Here is a 20197-nt window from a genome sequence, read left to right as displayed (position 1 = left end):
ATGAAGAAGAAAACAAGGAGCTTAAATGTAGAATAGTCACTCATATTGTCTTAGTGTGTGAGCAACTTTTCCTGCACTACCTTTATTTGGTGGACATCTTCCGACAACGCCGTGTGTTTACTGACGAGGCTAACCTCTGCCGACTCAGAGGACAGCTTTCTGTTGACTGCACAAAACTGTAAGTCTGCTTTTTTGTTTTTTATAATACAGTACTTAGCTCTCTATTGTGACATCAGTTGATGGTAGGTAGAGTAACAGACTGAAATGTCACAGAGTAGCATTTTTTAAGATTTATTGGGGTACAGCATATACTATATACTATAGAACTTTTAATCAGAAAGCTATGCTATAGATTTACTATAGAACCTGCTGCAGCTTTAGGCGTTAATCATATAATCTAATATTTACTTGTAATTTCTCTGCTAATTATATAGAAAATTGTTTTTAGGTAGATTTAGAACTATATGCAGCTGATGAATAGGTAAGTAAATATAAATAAAGTATATACTGATATTTACATAACGTGGGACTTTTATCTACTAGGGCATATTTACTTTGGTAATAATAATGCTAATTATGTCACTGCTTGAAAAAGTTTGTAGTACTTTTGTCTTTCAGAAAAAAGCAAAGGCATCTTTTAAACATAGAAAATATATGTTTATTGTTCCAGTGCATTATTCCTAATGCCATTTCAAGAAAATATATAAATACGTTTTTGGTTTTTTTTGCAGATTAAATGTCCATGCAATCAGAAGCAATATTATCACAGATATCAAGGCATCGCGGAAAACACTTGATTACAGTGATGGTCTTCTTGAAAGGAGTCAGCAAACATTACATGCTTCAGTTCTTCCTGTACACTGTCAGCCTAGCACGTTTAAGGTCCATCACATAGAGAACAGTCATTCCTCACATAAAACTAGTGTTCAGAATCTTCCATTTGAGAACCTTGTCGATCGCAGAGAACAAAAGCATCAACAATCTTTAGTGGAACGAGACCTAAGAGAGGTGAGTGATAGAATTACATTGACATCTTTCAGTTTTTGCACCAGTAGATGGCAGCAATGTATGATATTTAACTTTTTGTTTTTGCGTAGAAATTGAACATACAATTCCTCCAGTCAATTTAAAGTAATTCACTTTTTGTAAAACATGTTGCTATTTCTTTCCAGATTAATGAAAATATAAAGCCTTTGGACTTACAAAAGGTGTATGATTTTTTACCCTGTCCAGAGGTAGCTGATAAATACACAACTATGCCATGTAAGATCAACTGTCATTTACCGTACTTTACATATGTGTGGTGTGCTTAATTCTAGACAGTTTGTATACCATATGGATATACTCTGCAGAATAAGTTAGGCATTTTCTTAATTCTGAATATCAGTTAGTTACAAGGACAGCATTATTTTCAAAACATTTCCACTATTACCTTTAATTAGTGTTTAATGTGGAGTTTACCAGTGAATGGAACATTTTTTTTATTATTTGGGATGGGGAGTGGTAGTAGGCGTTGAGTCCTTGAACAGCAGCCAGATTTGGTAGTGCAATATATACATCTATATCTAAATATGGAGGTCCAATAATAATGTGCCAGCCTACTCGTTAACTAGCATTACCAGCTCAAAATTAACTCCACCAGTTCAAACTAGTTATCCAGGTGGTTAATATTAATGTAATTTTTTTATTGTCTCAAAGCATTTTTAACTGTTAAGAGCTGTGAAGTGAAATCTGCGTGTCAGCTCTTATGTTTAGGAACTACTTGTGTTAATAAGCATACAATACTTTTTTTCTAGGTGCTGGAATATATTGTCCACGTCCTACGCTTCAAAAGCATGTGGATCAGTGCCCTGATAATGACACTGAAACGCACCAAGTTTTTAAACTGAAGGTAAGAAGTGAACATTGATACAAATAATGTCTAAGTTTTTCTCTAGATTTTTCTGTAGCAAATTGAAGTTTTCAATAGTGACAATGAATGTTGAGTAAACCAATAAACAGTATAAAGAACATAGCAAAACCTGAACATTATTGGATAGAATTATATGTTTAATTTAAGTGAATCACATAAATCCTTCTTGATACATACTTACCATATGTAACTATGGACATTAAAATGAAAGTGCCAGACCAATGTGCATAATACTGAAAGCTAACTTCAAACCACAGTGAAAGAGGTTTAAGACTCACTGTATTACATAGGTGATCTTTCAAAATAACAATGTTAAACAATACTGTAAGCATACATTTGTAATACTTGACTGAAATGTTTCCACTTTCCATATTTTCTTGAAACTAAAGATTTTATTTATGAAAATGAATAATTTTGTTCACAGTAAACGCAACCTTTCAATAATCCTTATATTTTACTTGTGAAATTGTGTAAATTACTCCCAACCAAAAAGTATATTTAACATCATATTGTTTGATTGATACAAGTTTTATGTTTCTGACAGAGACATCACTCAATGCCAGACCTTCAAGCAGAATCGCTTTGTGAAGAACTAGGAATTAAATTACAAGTAATCCGCCCAGAATCTCCAATAGTGTTTTGTAACAATTTTGAGCAGACAGCGAAGGAAATTGCACAAAAACCTATCAATCCCACCGATGACCTTAAAAGGTAGAAAATATTGCTTTGGTTTATTAACATCAATATATTACACAATGGCAGGGTTATATTGTGAAATGCATTGGTAACTCCTAAAGCTGAAGATTGATTTGATTTGTGTTACAATGGTTTCCCCACTGCAAAGTTCCTACTGAGTTATAACTGTTGTTTCTTTCAGATTGTTAGGAGACGATCGTAAGTTATGTTTAAAAGAAACAAAATTAATTGATCCAGATGCAGACCTTCCTCCTTTACTTAAAGCAATAACCCGCAGCAAGGATTCCAGACTACAGCTTTTACAACAGACATTAAAGGTACATCTGGGAAAAAACTTTATAACTGTTTATATAGGTGTATTATATATGAGTATAGTTTCTTCACCTTTTGTTCGGTTATAGGATCTGAAAGAAGAGGAGGACACAAAATTAATGGAAACAGTCATTGTCAATAAACCGGAGCACCCACAGAGCGCTTTTGTTAATGTAACATTGCCTCAGAAAGCTATAGCAAGGCCAGCTGATGTTCGAGTGTCAGACAGAGTATTAACAGAGATGATTGACATGCAGATATATCCACCTGTATATAATGATCTGACGGGAGAGGTAATAATTTAGTTACTTTTGCATTACTGTATTGCATCTCTCTTTATTTTTGTTAATAAAGTAGATTGCAGATGTACAGTGGAAATGCCATATTAATTAATACACATTTAAATATTAACCATCTTTTCTGGGATAATTATAGATTTTCATATATTCCTGTCAGTAAAGTATTTTATTACATCTGTAGATTGACAATTTTTCTGTGAAGTGGTTGGATCGAAACCTTTTCCTTGGGGAAGAAATCAAAGAAGTGTACAAGGAAATAGGCAAGAAAATTTCAACTCACCACCTAAAATTTGACCAGGTACTGTGATAATGTTATATTGTTTAAAGGTTGGCTAGCATTGTCATCTTGAAAATTCAGGTTTTTTTACATTCAATTTGTCATAACAACCAACAGTATAAAAGTGCATTTGCAGTCTTTCTTTTTTTTGTAATTCTAAGGACCCAGCAATAGAGCCAGTTGCGACTGAAGTTGATCTGTCAAAGTGCCTGGCCTCCTCAACATTAACCAAGGGAAGAAGAAAGTGGGTGATCAACCCAGAATTAAGGGAAGCCCTTGAGAGCCAAACATCTAAATGGTATTATTGTTTTGTTTTTTTAAAATACAATTACATTAAAAGTATTTTATCTTATTTTCACATCTTTTACTTCTGAAGTTGCCACACTTGTTAATGTTATGCTGATGTTTATTTAAAACAAATAATTGTGTTTCATGTGAGAGATTTATCCATTATTGAAACAATTAGATCTTGATAATGAATTATACTATAGAATTATCATTCTTTCTTTAAAATCCACCATGTTCTCATCAAATTGTAAACCTGACAACAGGCTTCTTGTAAAGATTACCATACCTACACATATGTTAAAAATAACACAGAAGAGTCTATTTAATCATCTAAATACCCAGTGTGTCCAAACCCCACCGCTCTTTAACTCTTTATTAATCCCTTCTGGTGTTTTCACCCAGGGGTGATTAACTGCAGCATCCTAATGATGTTTTCAGTCACTCTAGTAGTTCTTATTGCAATAGCTCAAATGTTGTGTTTTCTTTTTGAAGTTTGTGTGAATATGCTTTGCTATGAGTGCAGGGGATGCTCTTCTGTTTTAGTCTGTCTAGTTGCCTGCTGTTTGGATCAGTTGACCACAGAGCGTGTTCAATTAGGAACAACAGTTTAAATTTCAAATATTGTCTTTACTCTTGGCATTTATATCCTTTTCATTAGGGAATCTAGAAAGAAAAATTACGTAGATGGCGACCATCCGAAACCAGAGGACACCTCGTCTCGAGCATATAAATCCTGGTTGCAATGGTGGAAATCCACAGTTAATTCTGACGATTACCTGAAATATGTATCAACCAAGGTAGGTTTATTACAATTCATCATTTATTTTTTGCTTAGTGGAGGGGTTGGGGCTCCTGAGAAAGTACTTGATTTTTTGTCCATGCTCCTTAGTGCTAAAGATTCCAAAAGATGGCACATGTTCAAGCAAATCAATTCAGACCAATCTGTAGAGAAGCTAGCACCTTTGCTTATGGAATGAAAGCACAAGGCTCACCTGCAAGCTAATCTTCTTTTTTCTACTGTACATCTTTCCAGGATTCAGACTACCTGGGATTAGTTTATCACTTGTACGACAGTGATGAAAGTGATGATGAGGAAAACGAGAAAACCAAAGCTCTTGCACTTCAACAGAAACAATTTGAATTGTAAGCAGTTAATAAATCCTTTTTGAGCTAGGTACCATGAGCACTGCTCATGTGGTTTGAGATAGACTTGAGTTCTTCGCCTACCACCTAAGTGCATACTTACAAGACGTTGTCAATTTGTACTTCAAGCAATACATTTGCATGCTGCTGGAATATGCTTCAATTAGTTTATTATTGTTTATTGTTTCATGTTTCTGGTTTATGAAAGGAGACAGAAGGAGAAACTTGATGCCCTGAATGCAAAGAAGTGGGATTTTGTACCTGGAATGTGGAATGTAAATTGTATCTTGCTTGGTGGCCTAGGAGAAAATCCTGAACCCGAAGGTGCTTTTGTTGTTTGTTTTATGCCTAATGAAGAAGCATGCTTGTAGATTGCTTATTGTTAGCTTTCACCATTGCAACTACAGTTTAAAGTTGCCTGTCTTTAAAAATCTGTCAGAATAAGCAAACTTGTATCTTAACAACTGGCATCTATGCAAAACATTTAATTTATAATTATATCATAGTATCTTAGTTACAGTATACAGTATTCATTATGTGTTTTTTTCTACTTATTTTGTTTTCAATTCATAGATGTTGAATCAGCAGAAAATCAATCTTTCAACCTGACAAAGGTAGGAAATCCTTCACAATACTTTGCTGATGTATTTTTTTTTTTATCTTCAGGATAGATCTAATTTGTTTTGCTACAGAGAAGAAATACTCCACCTAGAAAGATTTAAATCATGCTAGAACTACATAAAGCAATGTTAAAGCAAATAACACAGGACTGACATGCTGAAGCCAAGACTAAGAAATCATGTATAATATTTTAAAAACAACAAAATTAATTGACTAATTGTGCAAATCTATATAAGGGTTACTTCTGTACCCCCAGAATCCCCCCACACACATCCACAGTTACAAAAGTTAGTACATTAAAAAAAAAAAGATTGTACAGTTATGTTGTCTAGATACTGGTGAACCAACAGTGAGGACTATAGTGGTCCATCACATTTTCCTCCACCTAATGTTTCTCTGCAGTCTTATTGACCGTAAATTGATACATTGTCATGGCCAAGTGCCATCTAGAACAAGGGTGCACACTGTTGGCTTTTCCAGTCCACCACATTTTTCCACCCATGTTTTAAATTGTTTAATTAAACCAATTTAATTAAGCCTCCATCCAGCCCCGTCAGTAGTTATTCATTAAATTACAAACACTGTACCATTTTCTTTTTCATGCGCAGACACCCCAAGGAACTTCCCCCACACAAACCCTAAAAGATACAAAGGTAAGAAAAAAAACATTTTATTAAAGATTGTACAAGTTATGCTGTCCAGGTATTGGTGGAACACTCATTGCTATAATTAACAATATGGTTAATAATGTTAAAATTAACTTTAAGATAGGTGTTTTATGTTTCATTGACATTTTATGAAATCCACCCATACTATTTTTTTCTTATTGAAAATATAGTTTTCGGGAAAAAAAAAACAGCAGTTTTAAACTGAAGTTCTGTCTGTTCTTGTCATTTTCTTTTATGAAATAGGGAATAGCAAAATGTAGCCATTCTTCTTGGGGACCCTGTCCAGACCTGACAGCTAGGACAGATTATAAACAACTACAGAACAGACTGGAGCACATTTGGGCAGCTCTGTATGTCCCAGATGGAGAGAGAATGGACATGGCAATCAAATACAGTTCAAGCCACAACATAGGGCGTCTTGGGGAGGTATTGTGTTTATTCATATATACTATTTTGAGACTACTGATTATTAAAACAAAATGTGCTACTAAATACCCTTTGCATTCCTGTTATTTGTATGTGGTATTTTTAAGCAGTATCATGAAATCATATGGCCACATTTTTGGAACGGTACTACAGTGGTGTTTCTTTTTGTAGATAACACCTTTGCGTTAAATCATTTTTTTGCATTGACCATTACCAGGTTAAAAAATACCTGCATTTATACTAAATATAATACACAGTTGTATTGTTTTGGGGAAGTTCTGCTTTATACAGTATACAGTAATTCTAATTTATGATGGATGACCTGGAAATCACTGTGGTATAATTGGTAATATCTTCCCATATAATAAGAACATGTTTTATATGGTGATTATGGATCATAGTTGGTGAACCTTTATTTATTCACTTTCATTTATTTTCATTTCATAGGGGAAGACACGAACTTCACCTGAAATGTTCTTTCATAAAAAATAGCCTTTTAAGTGTTCCTTGATTAAAGATGACAGTGCCCTTTCGCTGATGTCATATACAATTTAGCATTTTAACTACAGAATCAATTCTGAAAGTTTTGGTTATAATACAGTTCTGTTTATTTGATGAAAAACAGTCATCTCATACACTAGCTCAAAAGCCTGCTGTTTGTTATTCATAGAAGATAATCTTACACACTGTAAACATTAGTGCTAACTCCTTTGACTATTGGACAGTATAGATTATATTCTGGCCAGCACAGAAAGAACTACATACCAAACTGTACCCTATACCATACAGTTTATTTGTTGTGTTTAGCATATATCCTTTTCCTTGTTTATTTTGGACCTGCTTATAGAATGTGTTACCACTATTGCTACCTGTAACAAAACAGTCTAAAATATCAGTAAGAGCAATATTGCCATTTGGACAGTAGTATCAGTATGGTTGGTAATGCTGTGTTTGTCAGAAAATTGGTTAACAGCCATGCACTCTGCAGTTGTGTTACTGCGATTTCTTAATTACTAAATCTAATGAATATATCTAATAAAATGTCCCTCCAGGATCAAAGTTGCCTACTGTTTCTTCACTGTTTAAATTCTTATTATGTATCATTTACACTTCCTGTGAAACCTTTTAAGGTACATTTTGCTAATCACTTCCTATGTAAATTAATGCTGGAAGTATCTTGATTCCCAATCCTCCCACCTTCTGCCACCACCAGCCTTTAGATTCACAGCCCACAGCCTTTTACCATCCCCACACCAGCGTAAGTGTGTGATGTAACTGTAATCCTTGGCAGCCTCCCACACAAACACGTACAGAAGCATACACACATGAACAGCCGTTCTGCTTGTGGAATAGCGTCAATCAAGCTATTTGTAAATGTTAAAAGGGAAATGTATATTACATCTGTGGATTCTTTGTCTCTAGGCAACCGAAGCTTGGGAAAAAACTGTCAAATTAATCCAGCAGAGGGAATCATTGCTAGCGAAACTAGAACAATTTGAGCAATATGCATCTGATCCTGACAGATTTTATGAACCAGGTACTGTTTAGTGTCAGTTTCTATTAATTAATTAATATTAATAAGCACACGGTCCTTCTATAGCAGTGTTGTGAGTTCTTTTAATTACAATTGAGTATATCACTTTTTATTTAACTTGCAGAAGTTGTTTAGTTTTTAGTAAGTTAAGCATATACAGTACTGTGCAAAAGTTTTAGGCAGGTGTGAAAAAATGCTGCAAAGTAAGAATGCTTTCAAAAATAGACATGGTAATAGTTTATATTTACAAATTAACAAAATGCAAAGTGAGTGAACAGAAGAAAAATCTACATCAAATCAGTATTTGGTGTGACCACCCTTTGCCTTAAAAACAGCATCAATTCTTCTAGGTACACTTGCACACAGTTTTTGAAGGAACTCGGCAGGTAGGTTGGCCCAAACATCTTGGAGAACTAACCACAGTTCTTCTGTGGATTTAGGCAGCCTTAGTTGCTTCTCTCTCTTCATGTAGTCCCAGACAGACTTGATGATGTTGAGATCAGGGCTCTGTGGGGCCATACCATCACTTCCAGGACTCCTTGTTCTTCTTTACGTTGAAGATAGTTCTTAATGACTTTCGCTGTAAGTTTGGGGTCGTTGTCATGTTGCAGAATAAATTTGGGGCCAATCAGATGCCTCCCTGATGGTATTGCATGATGGATAAGTATCTGCCTGTACTTCTCAGCATTGAGGAGACCATTAATTCTGACCAAATCCCCAACTCCATTTGCAGAAATGCAGTCCCAAACTTGCAAGGAACCTCCACCGTGCTTCACTGTTGCCTTATTCGTGTACCGCTCTCCAGCCCTTCGGCGAACAAACTGCCTTCTGCTACAGCCAAATTCAAATTTTGACTCATTAGTCCAGAGCACCTGCTGCCATTTTTCTGCACCCCAGTTCCTGTGTTTTCATGCATAGTTGAGTAGCTTGGCCTTGTTTCCACGTCAGAGGTATGGCTTTTTGGCCGCAAGTCTTCCATGAAGGCCACTTCTGACCAGACTTCTCCGGACAGTAGATGGGTGTACCAGGGTCCCACGGTTTTCTGCCAATTCTGAGCTGACGGCATTGCTGGACATCTTCCGATTGCATAGGGAAGTAAGCATGATGTGTCTTTCATCTTCTCTTTGTGCTTCTTCAAAAGAGCTTGGACAGCACATCTGGAAACCCCTGTCTGCCTTGAAATTTCTGCCTGGGAGCGACCTTGCTGTTGCAGTATAACTACCTTGTGTCTTGTTGCTGTGCTCAGTCTTGCCATGGTGTATGACTTGACAGTAAACTGTCTTCAGCAACCTCACCTTGTTAGCTGAGTTTGGCTGTTCCTCACCCAGTTTTATTCCTCCTACACAGCTGTTTCTGTTTCAGTTAATGATTGTGTTTCAACCTACAAATTGAATTGATGATCATTAGCACCTGTTTGGTATAATTGTTTAATCATACACCTGACTATATGCCTACAAAATCCCTGACTTTGTGCAAGTGTACCTAGAAGAATTGATGCTGTTTTGAAGGCAAAAGGTGGTCACACCAAATATGGATTTGATGTAGATTTTTCTTCTGTTCACTCACTTTGCATTTTGTTGATAAATATAAACTATTAACATGTCTATTTTTGAAAGCATTCTTACTTTACAGCATTTTTTCACACCTGCCTAAAACTTTTGCACAGTACTGTAGCTTTTTACACTGTAAAGTTGAGGATACTTCTGTTTCATTTTAACTTTTTTTACTAGAGATGCATATGATGTTATATTTAAGGGTTGGAAAAAACTTTTAAAATACCCTAAAAGTGTGTTATCATTTAAACTGTATAACAGTAAGTCATATGTGCTGGTATGTAAATAAATGTACCATGTAATGTATTGTGTTAATGTGTATATATAATAAGAATAAATGTGTATATATCTATGTAATATGTATCTATATAATTTGTATCTACATTTTCAATTAATTTATTCATAGTTTAATGAAAGTATTAATAAATTAGTAATGGATCTATTTACTTAATCATAATCTGTTACATATGTGCAGTTACTATATAGTTTATTAGAACTTTTGAATAAACGTAATTATTAACTAAACTCTTATTTAACACTGTGAGATGATTAAACATCATAGGAATGAAAAGTGTGATGGGGTGGCAAAAAACCTAAATTATGTATTGCATCAATTTATGTAGGTTATCGTGGCACATCAATTGCAAGAATGGATGAGTCCAAACAAAGAGAAAAACTGCATTCTAAAATATCAGCCGTTGAAATCTTATTGTCTAAGGTGCTCGGTGAAGTCAAAGACATTTTCCATGACACTGTAACATATAAAGTAAGTATACCATTCACCACTGTACAAACTGTCTAAATTATGAATTCTGCAGTCTCCTGTCATGTATTTTCTGCAGGTCTGAGCCCTGATAAACTATACAGTATTGTTTGCATGTCCAATGGTGGATTTTCTATTTTAAATTCTACCTGTATTTAATATTCTACTGTGGCAGTGTGAGTGGTGACTGTAATATATTTGGATAGCACAGGCTGGGGGGAGCCTGTACGAAGCACCCCGCTCCTCCTTTGTGCAAAACAGTGCATACTTATTACCAAATGTAATGTATCTATTATGTTTTGGTAGAGATGGGTTTTAAAACTGCAAGGTATATTACTGTGTACTGAGGACACCACCAATTGCCCTCTCCCAAAGAGTTTGTCCCCCTGAATCGACCATAACAGTCAACCATGTGCTTTTATAAATGTGGTCAAGTTAAATTGGCAATCAGTCATCCACATTAACCTGACTACATTCTGCACATGATTTTTCATTCTCACACACAGGTTCTCATATGTTTGGTTGACCTGCCCAATTGCAGGAGAACCTTCCTGTGGTGTTTTTTTTTTTTTTTAACCACATCCCTGCAAAACAAACCAAAATATACATTGATTTAGGTTGTTTAAGTTTGGGTTGCAGGGCTTGGCACATACTTCCCCCCAGCCTATACCATCAAACCAGGTCACAGAGATCACTCACCCTGCCACACCTACCTAATTTTCATTTTAATGCACTTAAAATGCATTATTTAATGACATTTCCACCAGTATATGATCATTTAAGATGATTGAAATCAAACACCTGTTCTGTTTATTAACTATGTCTGTTTTAGGGCCGCCCCTACGTTGAGAAGATGCGATGGGATAAAACTGAGATGCTTTACTGGCTGCAGGAGGAACGTCGGAAGCAGGCACTGGAGAGAGTGGTGGGTGGTGGAGGAAGCCCTGTGAAACTACCTGCGCTTCAGAGCTGTTTACTGAACACTGAGACTAGCAGCATCATGTCGTATAATGATATTAATTTCTAATGCTACACTAGATTGGCAGTATTCCGATCAATGCAATTTAATAAATGTGATTATTCAAATATTGTTAAATATACTTTTTGCGGAAGCAGCGACCTCCTTTGTTTGTGTCTGTGTTATCTCTGTGGAGCATGAGGCTCCTGTATTGCTCAGGTACGCCCTTTTTTCTGGCTTCATTCAGTTCCTATCGGTCTCACTCGGACATTGAAAGATTTTCCCGGCTTTTTCCAGAGAAAAAACGACTAGAGACCTGTGCTTTACGTCTTTTTGATGGAAAATTGTAATGTCAGACCTGCTCCAACATAGGACTGCAAAGGGTTAAGCGTGCAAGTACTGTCGAGTTACTACTATATATATTTTGACAGAAAAAAAAAAACACTCAACCATGTTGAAAAGTAACCGAAAACAATAATTTTATACAGTACATCAAAAATGAAAGACCCGGGGAAAAAAAAAAACGATTTACATAGAACTCGAAAATAACTCAAAATATGCACCAAAAAATACAATTAATAAAACCCGAAAAACAGTAGCCCCTAGTTAAAATGGGAAAGGGGTAAAATATAAATAACAATTGCTATTTCACGCGGGAAGCACCAGCACGGTACTTGTTTGTCGGTCTCACCGTGTGTTTGTGTCTGTCTGTTTTGACCACCGTGCCGGTTTATTTTGTGTGTTTTGTTTAAATCTTTTATTTTTGTTGTTTAATAAAGAATTGTTGCATCTCAGTCTTGCCCTGCAGCTGCCTGTCTGTGTGTTTCTGTTCTGGGTCTGACGTCATCCACCAGCCAATCTGCCACAATACCCTTTAATTAATACAGAAAAAAAACAATACATACAATTTGAGATGTCCAGTACACACAACTTTAATGTCACTCGCAAAGAAGTAGATTGCAAAATAGTTTGATGACACCCAAGCATGTTGATATTGTACTTGGACACACACACCTGTTTGAGAGAAACAAAAAATGTTTCTTAGTATATTATCGTCATAAGATAACCCTGGTGCTAAAATCAAGTTACTGTTCAGTGAGTGTGGGATAAAGTATTAGGAAACAGGACATGTTTTAAAATTCTAACAGTACAGTTTGAGTTACAATGAACTTACAAAACCCAGATACACGTCAGTAAACAAGATACCGCCCTTGTCAAAATCAAAACCCCAATACAATATTATATATATATATATATATAATTAAAAGACAGAAAAAACTCTCCAACACAAAAGCAAACTCCAAACAAAAGAACACACCCCAAACAGAAAACACACACTGACTTACAAAACTGCCAGGTTCCAGGGCCTTTCTTTTAAAAACACAAAACTCTCCAACACAAAAGCAAACTCCAAACAAAAGAACACACCCCAAACAGAAAACACACACTTTATCCCCTGTGGCTGGAGCCCAATTAATCAATAATTATTCAATTAGAGCTCCAGCCACATTCTCACATGTTTTTCTGGCAGGGAGAAATTTAACCCCCTCCCTGCCAGTTCCAAACATGTTCATATAGACGGGGAGTTCCCCGTCACATCCCTCCCTTGTGCCTAGCACAAATGGCCCCAACGGCCACCTCCCCCCCTAAGTCCCAAAGTCCTTTGTCCGGTCCCGGGACGGGGAGACGTCCGTGGTCCATGGGGGCGGCCAAGGTGGAATATTTAATTCCCCATCTGGCGTCTTCCCAGCAGGACTGAACCCTCGCGACCAGGCTCCCTCTGATGGTGGAGGTGGGAACGGCAGCCCGGCTCCCTCTAGTGGTGGAGGCGATGCCGGCAGGCAGGCAACCCCAGGCGATGCGGGCAGGCAGGCAACCCCAGGCGATGCGGAGCAGTTGGCCTCCCCAGGCGATGTGGAGCAAGCACCCCCAGGCGATGGCGAACAAGCATCCCCAGGCGATGGCGCTGTGCCTCTTAGCCGCCGGGCAGCTTGTCTCTACTGGCGGTGGAGGGAGAAACAGCTCTGGCTGTTCCCCCTCTATTGAAGGTGGAGGGAGAGACAGCTCCGGCTGTTCTCCCTCTGCTGGTGGTGGAGGGAGAGACAGCTCCGACTGTTTTTTTCCTGCTGGTCCCTTCAGCCCTGGGCCTGTGGACTTCCCCTTCTTGGGCCGTTGACGCACCGACTCCTCCCGCTCGGGCCGTGGACGCACTGACTCCTCCCACTTGGGCTCCTTCCCCTCGGGCTATGGACGTTTGGGCTCCTCTCGGGCTGTGGATGTTCGGGCTCCTCCCTCTCGGGCTCTGGGAGCGGCGGCTCCCCGTCTCTGGTCTCTGGGAGCGACGGCTCCCCGTCTCTGGTCTCTGGTCTCTGGGAGTGACGGTAGCGGCTTCCCCCTCTCTGGGTGATGGTAGCGGCTCCCCCTCTCTGGGTGACGGCAGTGGCCCCACCCCCATTTCTGCAAGGTGTGGGATCTCCCCCATGTCTATCGCCAGGTACACCAGGACCATAATGAAGATTTCCTGGAAGGACCCCGGGTGATGATCTCCCTCCCACTCCTCCCATCTCGATGCCACAGCATGTTGATGGCGATGGGAAGGTCGTGGGAGAGGTCCGCTTCGGGGTGCACCAACCACTCCCAGATCTCCTGTGATGGTGGTGAAGGCGGTGCTGGTGGGGTGGCTGCCGAGGACGGGGTTGGTGGTTGCTCCTGGTCTGGGTTGTGGGGGCATCCTGCCCAGTTGTGACCGTCTTCCTCACAACGCCCACACCAGTTAGCAATTGGCCCATCCGGACATGACCTCCACCGGTGGTCATCCTTCCCGCACCAGGTACACCACAGGAACACGTGCGCTGGATCCTCCCACAGGGTTTGGGTTGGTGATGGTGGTGGCTGCTGCAGCCACTGCTGGTGCTGCTGCTTCTGCTGCCTCCGCCTTTTGCCCATTCTCATAGATGAAAACAAACCAAAAAAAAAGAACCTCCAAAAATCCAAAAAATTCCAAAATTCCAAAATTCCCCAAAATTTCAAAAAAGAAAAAAAAATACTGCTCTGAACCTCTAGGCGCTATCCCTCTGCTGACACCAAGTGTGACAGGCTGGCGAGTGGATTGAGGCTCAGAGACAGAGTAAAGGCAAAAATCAAATTATTTTATTAAATAAAATATTCAAATAAATAGGCACAAGGGCCAACAAAAAGAGGTTCTACCAGAAATAATCAAAATGAACTTACAAAACAGTCAGGTTCCAGGTCTTTAAACAAGATATGCCTTTATTTTAAAAACACAAAACTCTCCAACACAAAAGCAAACTCCACAAAAGAACACCCCCCCCCCCCCCACCCCCGATTTGGGATCTCTGTCTATAAGATGTGGCTCTTCCTAATTAACACCAATTATTCCATTTGGGAACAGCCACATTATTTTTGGCAGGGACAGGAATTAACCCCATCCCTGCCAAACCAGCACAACACAAACACCAATACTATTTACAGGCAGGGCTCTTGCTCTGCCACATATCCGCTCCTTCCTGTCCCATTCCCTGTCCCCCCTTGTGCAAAGCACACACGGTAGCTTGTAGTAACAAATCCCCGGGCGATGACGTGAAGGCATCCCCGGGCTGTGACGTGCAGGCATCCCCGGGCGGTGACGTGCAGGCATCCCCGGGAGGTGACGTGCAGGCATCCCCAAGCTGTGGCAAGCAGGCATCCCCGGGTGCTGGTGAACCGGGCAGGAGCTGACCCTCGGGAGGCGATGGCAGCAGCGGACCCTCGGGAGGCGACAGCAGCAGTGGATCCTCGGGAGGCTCTGGCCAAGGAGCCAGCAGCAACTCTGCAGGCGGAGGCGGGAGCAACAGGCAATCTCCCTCTGGCAGTGGAGGCAGGTAGTCTCCCTCTGGTGGTGGAGACGTGAGCAGCATGTAGTGCATTTCAATATAATTGTAATGGATTAATGACGGAAAAGTGCAAATTTGTTAGCAGATGCAGAATGGCAGGTAAACACCATTCTTTACATATGCCGCACTTTTACCGGCCGGTAAAATCAGACTTACAGTAGTTAAACATGATTTACGGCAGCATTATGAGGGTTTTGCAACCACAAATCACTTTGCGAGTATCCTTGTATCTACCCCACTGTGACACAGAGAGAAAGGTTCCGAACTGTAAATCTCCCTTCCGACCAGAAAGGGCACTGTGCAAGGTTGGTGGTAAGCTTCCTCGTAGATGGACCGCTTTCATGGTAAGTGGAAACCGGAAGGTGACCATATTAGGGGGAGTGTGTAATTGCACATACCTGAAAGGACTCAATCAGCTGTGGGGAAGCCCCTTATTGGAGAAACCATGGCGACGGGTTGTTTGCAGGGAGGAGTTTCTGGGTACAAAGGGGAAGAAGCTACATCAGTACTCTGCCTTGTGCTGAATTGACAGCCAGAGTACGCATACGTCTGTTATTGTCTGTCTTGTGTTTTGTATCTTTTGTAGAGGAGGAGTGAGAGTTGGGAGCTGCAGCGAGCCAGCACAAACCCCGGAGCACATCCCTCACAGCACAGCACCGAACATGCACCATGATCCCTGGACGAAAGGAGCACAGTTTCATGCACAGATTGTGCTTAAAGCGAGTATTATTTATCAGGACTGAAACCTGCCGTGTTTCTCCACGATACCATAGTTGGTATAGGGGCAGACTTATTTTTATTTTGTGAAATAAACACAGATATTTTTGGGAGAATCCTGTCTGGACATTGGATTTATTACACCACACCACTCACATCCTGTCACAAATATTAATTTGAGGACCATTCAGTGATGACACTGTGGTCTACAAGTTCAATACACATATAATTCCAGTAAAATATCTGTTCAGGACAAACTGCAATTTATGCTGAGCGGCAGCTGAGAGTCTGAGGGGATTGACTAGAAACTGATCCTGCTGGAGTTTGATAAGAAAAATAAGTGATGGTATATTACGTTTTATCTGTATGTGATTTTGTGTGTGTTAGTACTTTAATCTGAACTGGTTGGTTCGCAAGGCAGCAACTGATTAGCACAAATCCTTACCTGTCAGTCAGAATATGGGGTTTGCTATATCACTGAAGTTGTTTAAGGTAATTAAATTGCAGTTTTAACATTAATTTCCCACTTAGAAATCCACAGTTTTCAATATACTAAAGATTTCATTTTCCCTGGTTTAATAAACCCCTGCACTGAAGTGAATTCAACTCAGAGGTTTCACAAATTAATCATAATGACAAAAACAACTGGCTTCACAAACAAAAAAGTTACAACATATGGACATTTCAAATAAACAATAACTTTAACAAAAGACAGATCATTCTAAAGGGAGTTGTCTATTCTCATTAAAACTGGGTGGCATATTGACGGAACAGCTTGCTCAAGCGGCCTGCAGCCTCTCTGTTATATCTAATTATAAATATATTTTATAGTATTAAATTTTCTTGATTTATTTACTGATGATATTTTTTTTTCTGGAACATAGACTGTATGGGTTTCAGAAATATTTAGGTTTTGAACTAAAACAAAATGACAGCAGTGTATTTGGTGGGGAAAATGTGCTTGTTCTGTGCTATGAACCAATTTTGTGATCCAGACTAGAAAGCGGAGAATATATGAATCTTGCAGAGTTCTCTACAAACAGCAAAGTTAACTGTAGAGCTCATCTGATAGACTGTGCACTTTGATCCTGAGTACTGCTTGGCTCCATTGCACTTAATGCCTTTGATAGAATACAATTACATAGGTACAGTATCTCACATTCAACTACTTATCTAACTTGAGTAGGACATTCTTTAGCAGAAGATATTCATACTATTAATCTGTCCATCTGTTTGTATGCTACGCTTACGCTATTACATGTACATACATTAGATAATGATCTGCAATGCATTTTCAGTAAACTATCATTCTTTTTTTTTAAGTGATCACTGTATGTTTTCATACTTGTTATATATTTCCTCTAATGGACAAACCTCTATATAAACCAGAGATTTTCCTTCAGGTTGTCGAGGTCCAGAATACCCATGCAGTCATCACTTTTGAAATATCAGCAATGTGTGTTTCTTGAAGACAGTATCATCTGTGCCAAATCTGCTCGCCTGCCCATTGTGACTGAAACTGACTTGCAACAGGGAGATGTGTTACAGAAATGAATAACAAGGATTCTTCTGGGATAACAAATTATTCAGTGATGCCGAAACCCAGAGACAGATTTTCATTTACATGCATTTTCACTCTCTGAAACAAAACAGCAAGTTATCAAAAGCACCCAGCCATTTAAAGTAGAGATAGCAAAAACACAAGCCAAGTTTCAAGAAACCATTGGGGCAACTGTGCCCAGCATAAGGCAAATAGGCACAACTATAAAACCCAATTGTTTCTTCTAACTTGTATCAAAAACAAAATCGAAGTTAAAAAAAACAACTGGGGCAACCTTGACCAGCAACAAGCAAATAGGCACAACTGTCAAAGCGGTGGGGACCAAGGTTGCCCCAAGTTTCTACTAACTTGGCTTGTGTTTTTCGGGCATAATAAAAGCGGATCAAATGCATGAAAAACACAGGCCAATATATTTTTGTCCTTTTTTTTATTTATTTTTTTTATAAATGTAACTAGCTGATTTTTACCGAGGCATCCACATTTGATTCCCTTTTAATTCGAAGATGACCACCAAAACAATACTTTTGAGATATGTCTGCTTGTCAGGTATTCGTTGAGCATTTTATATCAAAGCTGCAGATAGGCCCCTCCGTGGAGTGACGTCCTCAGTCCCGCCTCCTGAGGTAATAAAAAGTCACTACATGGAGACTTCAGTTTCTTTTGCCTTTCAAGAAACAGGTAGGTAGGGTGAGTATAAACTAACCTCTTACCAGTTGTGTGTTTGGCTCTTTTAAGATCTTGTGCCTGGAAAGAAGCGAGACTCTGTTGTAAGACCGTATTGACCTGAAAGATAAACGAGGGGCAGCTGCAAGTAATAAGGCAGCTGCAACCGTTTACCTAGATGTCATGCGGGATTACATACAGGGGCCAGGGTAACGCTGATCTTTTCTTTCGTTTGGGTAAACGGTTGGAGAGAGAAGGATTGAGAGAGGAGCTCTCAGTGTTAAAAAGAAGCGTGTTGTGTGATATTATATCTGTCTTGTTAATTGTCTGTGTTTTCACCTGTAGACAGTTAAAACACACCTCCGGAGCTGTCGCCAAGGGTCAGCACTGTCCGGAGCACCACTGCACACCACACTATCTGTGTTTGCACTGACCACCAGCACGACTGCACTCACCCAGGACTGGTGAGCGTGTGTTTGTTTTTGTTCTGGACTGTGCCCTGTTTTTGTTATCCTTGCGCTTTACACATTGTTGTGTATTGCCAGGGATTTATTATTTTACGGTCACCAGACCTGGAATATAAATAAAACACTTTTTCACTGGATTACCGTTGTCTGCCTATTGTTTCTTCATTACTGCTTACAGCTTGCTGTTGAGTGTCTGTGTATGATACTGCCTTGCAGTTAAATAAACAAAAAAACAACCGTGTGCTTCCTCCATTAGGGAAACGCCGGACGTAGGAACCCAGTGCACCAGCGCTCAGGGAGACAGTTTCAACAGAACCCCCCCCCAGGCAGCCCCAGTAAGGACCCTAAAAGCTTGCTGCCTCAGACCCACCTGTTGCACAACATCGGTTACAATATTGGCACAATTGCACCTCAGAACCCTGGGTGCTTGCCACCATACAAACCAGTTACGCACTGCAATTCCACTCGGGGCCTCCTCCCTTTCGGGGGATCACAGTCACATCCAGTCAGGTCTTGGCTCTCAGACAAGAAGTAGAAACACTACTTCTAAAACAAGCTGTCCGTCTCGTAGAACACACCTCTCAAAGAGAGGGGTTCTACTTGAGATACTTCTTGGTGCCAAAAAAGGACGATGGCCAGCACTCCATCTTAGACTTGAGACATCTCAATGGGTTCTTGAGGGAGAGGAGGTTCCAGATGGTCACACATCACCACATCCTCCAGTCTGTCCGGCTGAGTGACTGGTTTACAACAGTAGACCTGAAGGACGTGCATTTTCATGTTCCTATCCATACAGCGAACAGGAAATATCTCCGCTTCACCTTTCAGGGAAGTGTCTTGGAATTTTCCGTGCTGCCATTCGGCCTCTCCTTAGCTCCCTGCACATGCTCAAAGTGCATGGATGCCTTTCTAGCTCCCTTGCAGTCTTGGTGGGGTCAATGGACATCCCTGCACATAAATGCGCTAGAGCTGAAAGCGGTTCACCTCACGCTGCAACATTTACTCCAAGTGCTCCAGGACAAGCATGTCTTTGTCTGCACGGACAACATGTCAGTAATTGCGTACGTGAACCACCAGGGAAGGCTTCGGTCCCCGGGGTTACACTGCATAGCCTCTCGGCTGTTGATCTGGGCACAGAGGCACTTCCTGTCTCTCTGGGTTTTCCATCTCCCAGGAGTGGTAAACTGGGCAGCGGACTTCCTCTTGAGGGAGGGTCCTCACCCATCAGGACGGCGACTGCCCCTTAGGTGGTGCAGCGCATTTGGGAACGCTTCAGGAAGCCCAGGTCGATCTGTTTGCCATGTCAGAGACTACCCACTGCTCCCTGTGGTTCTCCCTCCGCAGCTGCAGAGGTCCAGGAGGCATCGACGCCCTAGCTCACGAATGGCCCAAGCGCTTTTGTATATTTTCCGCCTATACTGCTGCTCCCTGCCTTCCTCGAGAAGG

General features: G+C 40.0%; 1 protein-coding gene across 4 annotated transcripts in view; it reads left to right on the top strand.

Annotated features, from left to right (window-relative positions):
• Positions 1-11770, top strand: part of ccdc87 (coiled-coil domain containing 87) — a 13983-nt gene extending 2213 nt beyond the window's left edge. For 2 of the 4 annotated variants that reach the window (XM_041257307.1, XM_041257306.1), the window contains 18 exons: positions 1-178; positions 732-1008; positions 1173-1263; positions 1797-1891; positions 2457-2623; positions 2790-2925; positions 3010-3213; positions 3401-3517; positions 3658-3794; positions 4443-4581; positions 4818-4927; positions 5136-5251; positions 5501-5541; positions 6157-6201; positions 6460-6642; positions 8065-8179; positions 10353-10495; positions 11325-11770. The exon at positions 1-178 is cut by the window's left edge and continues 73 nt beyond it. In XM_041257307.1, coding sequence (XP_041113241.1) covers positions 1-178; positions 732-1008; positions 1173-1263; positions 1797-1891; positions 2457-2623; positions 2790-2925; positions 3010-3213; positions 3401-3517; positions 3658-3794; positions 4443-4581; positions 4818-4927; positions 5136-5251; positions 5501-5541; positions 6157-6201; positions 6460-6642; positions 8065-8179; positions 10353-10495; positions 11325-11519 — 2489 coding nt within the window. In that variant the 3' untranslated portion in view covers positions 11520-11770. The other 2 variants (XM_041257308.1, XM_041257310.1) reach the window with 2 other exon arrangements.
• The last annotated feature ends 8427 nt before the right edge of the window (positions 11771-20197 follow it).

The sequence above is a fragment of the Polyodon spathula genome, chromosome 8 (assembly GCF_017654505.1).
Source record: "Polyodon spathula isolate WHYD16114869_AA chromosome 8, ASM1765450v1, whole genome shotgun sequence".
Lineage (NCBI taxonomy): Eukaryota > Metazoa > Chordata > Actinopteri > Acipenseriformes > Polyodontidae > Polyodon > Polyodon spathula.
This window is presented reverse-complemented; position numbering and strand designations above follow the sequence as displayed.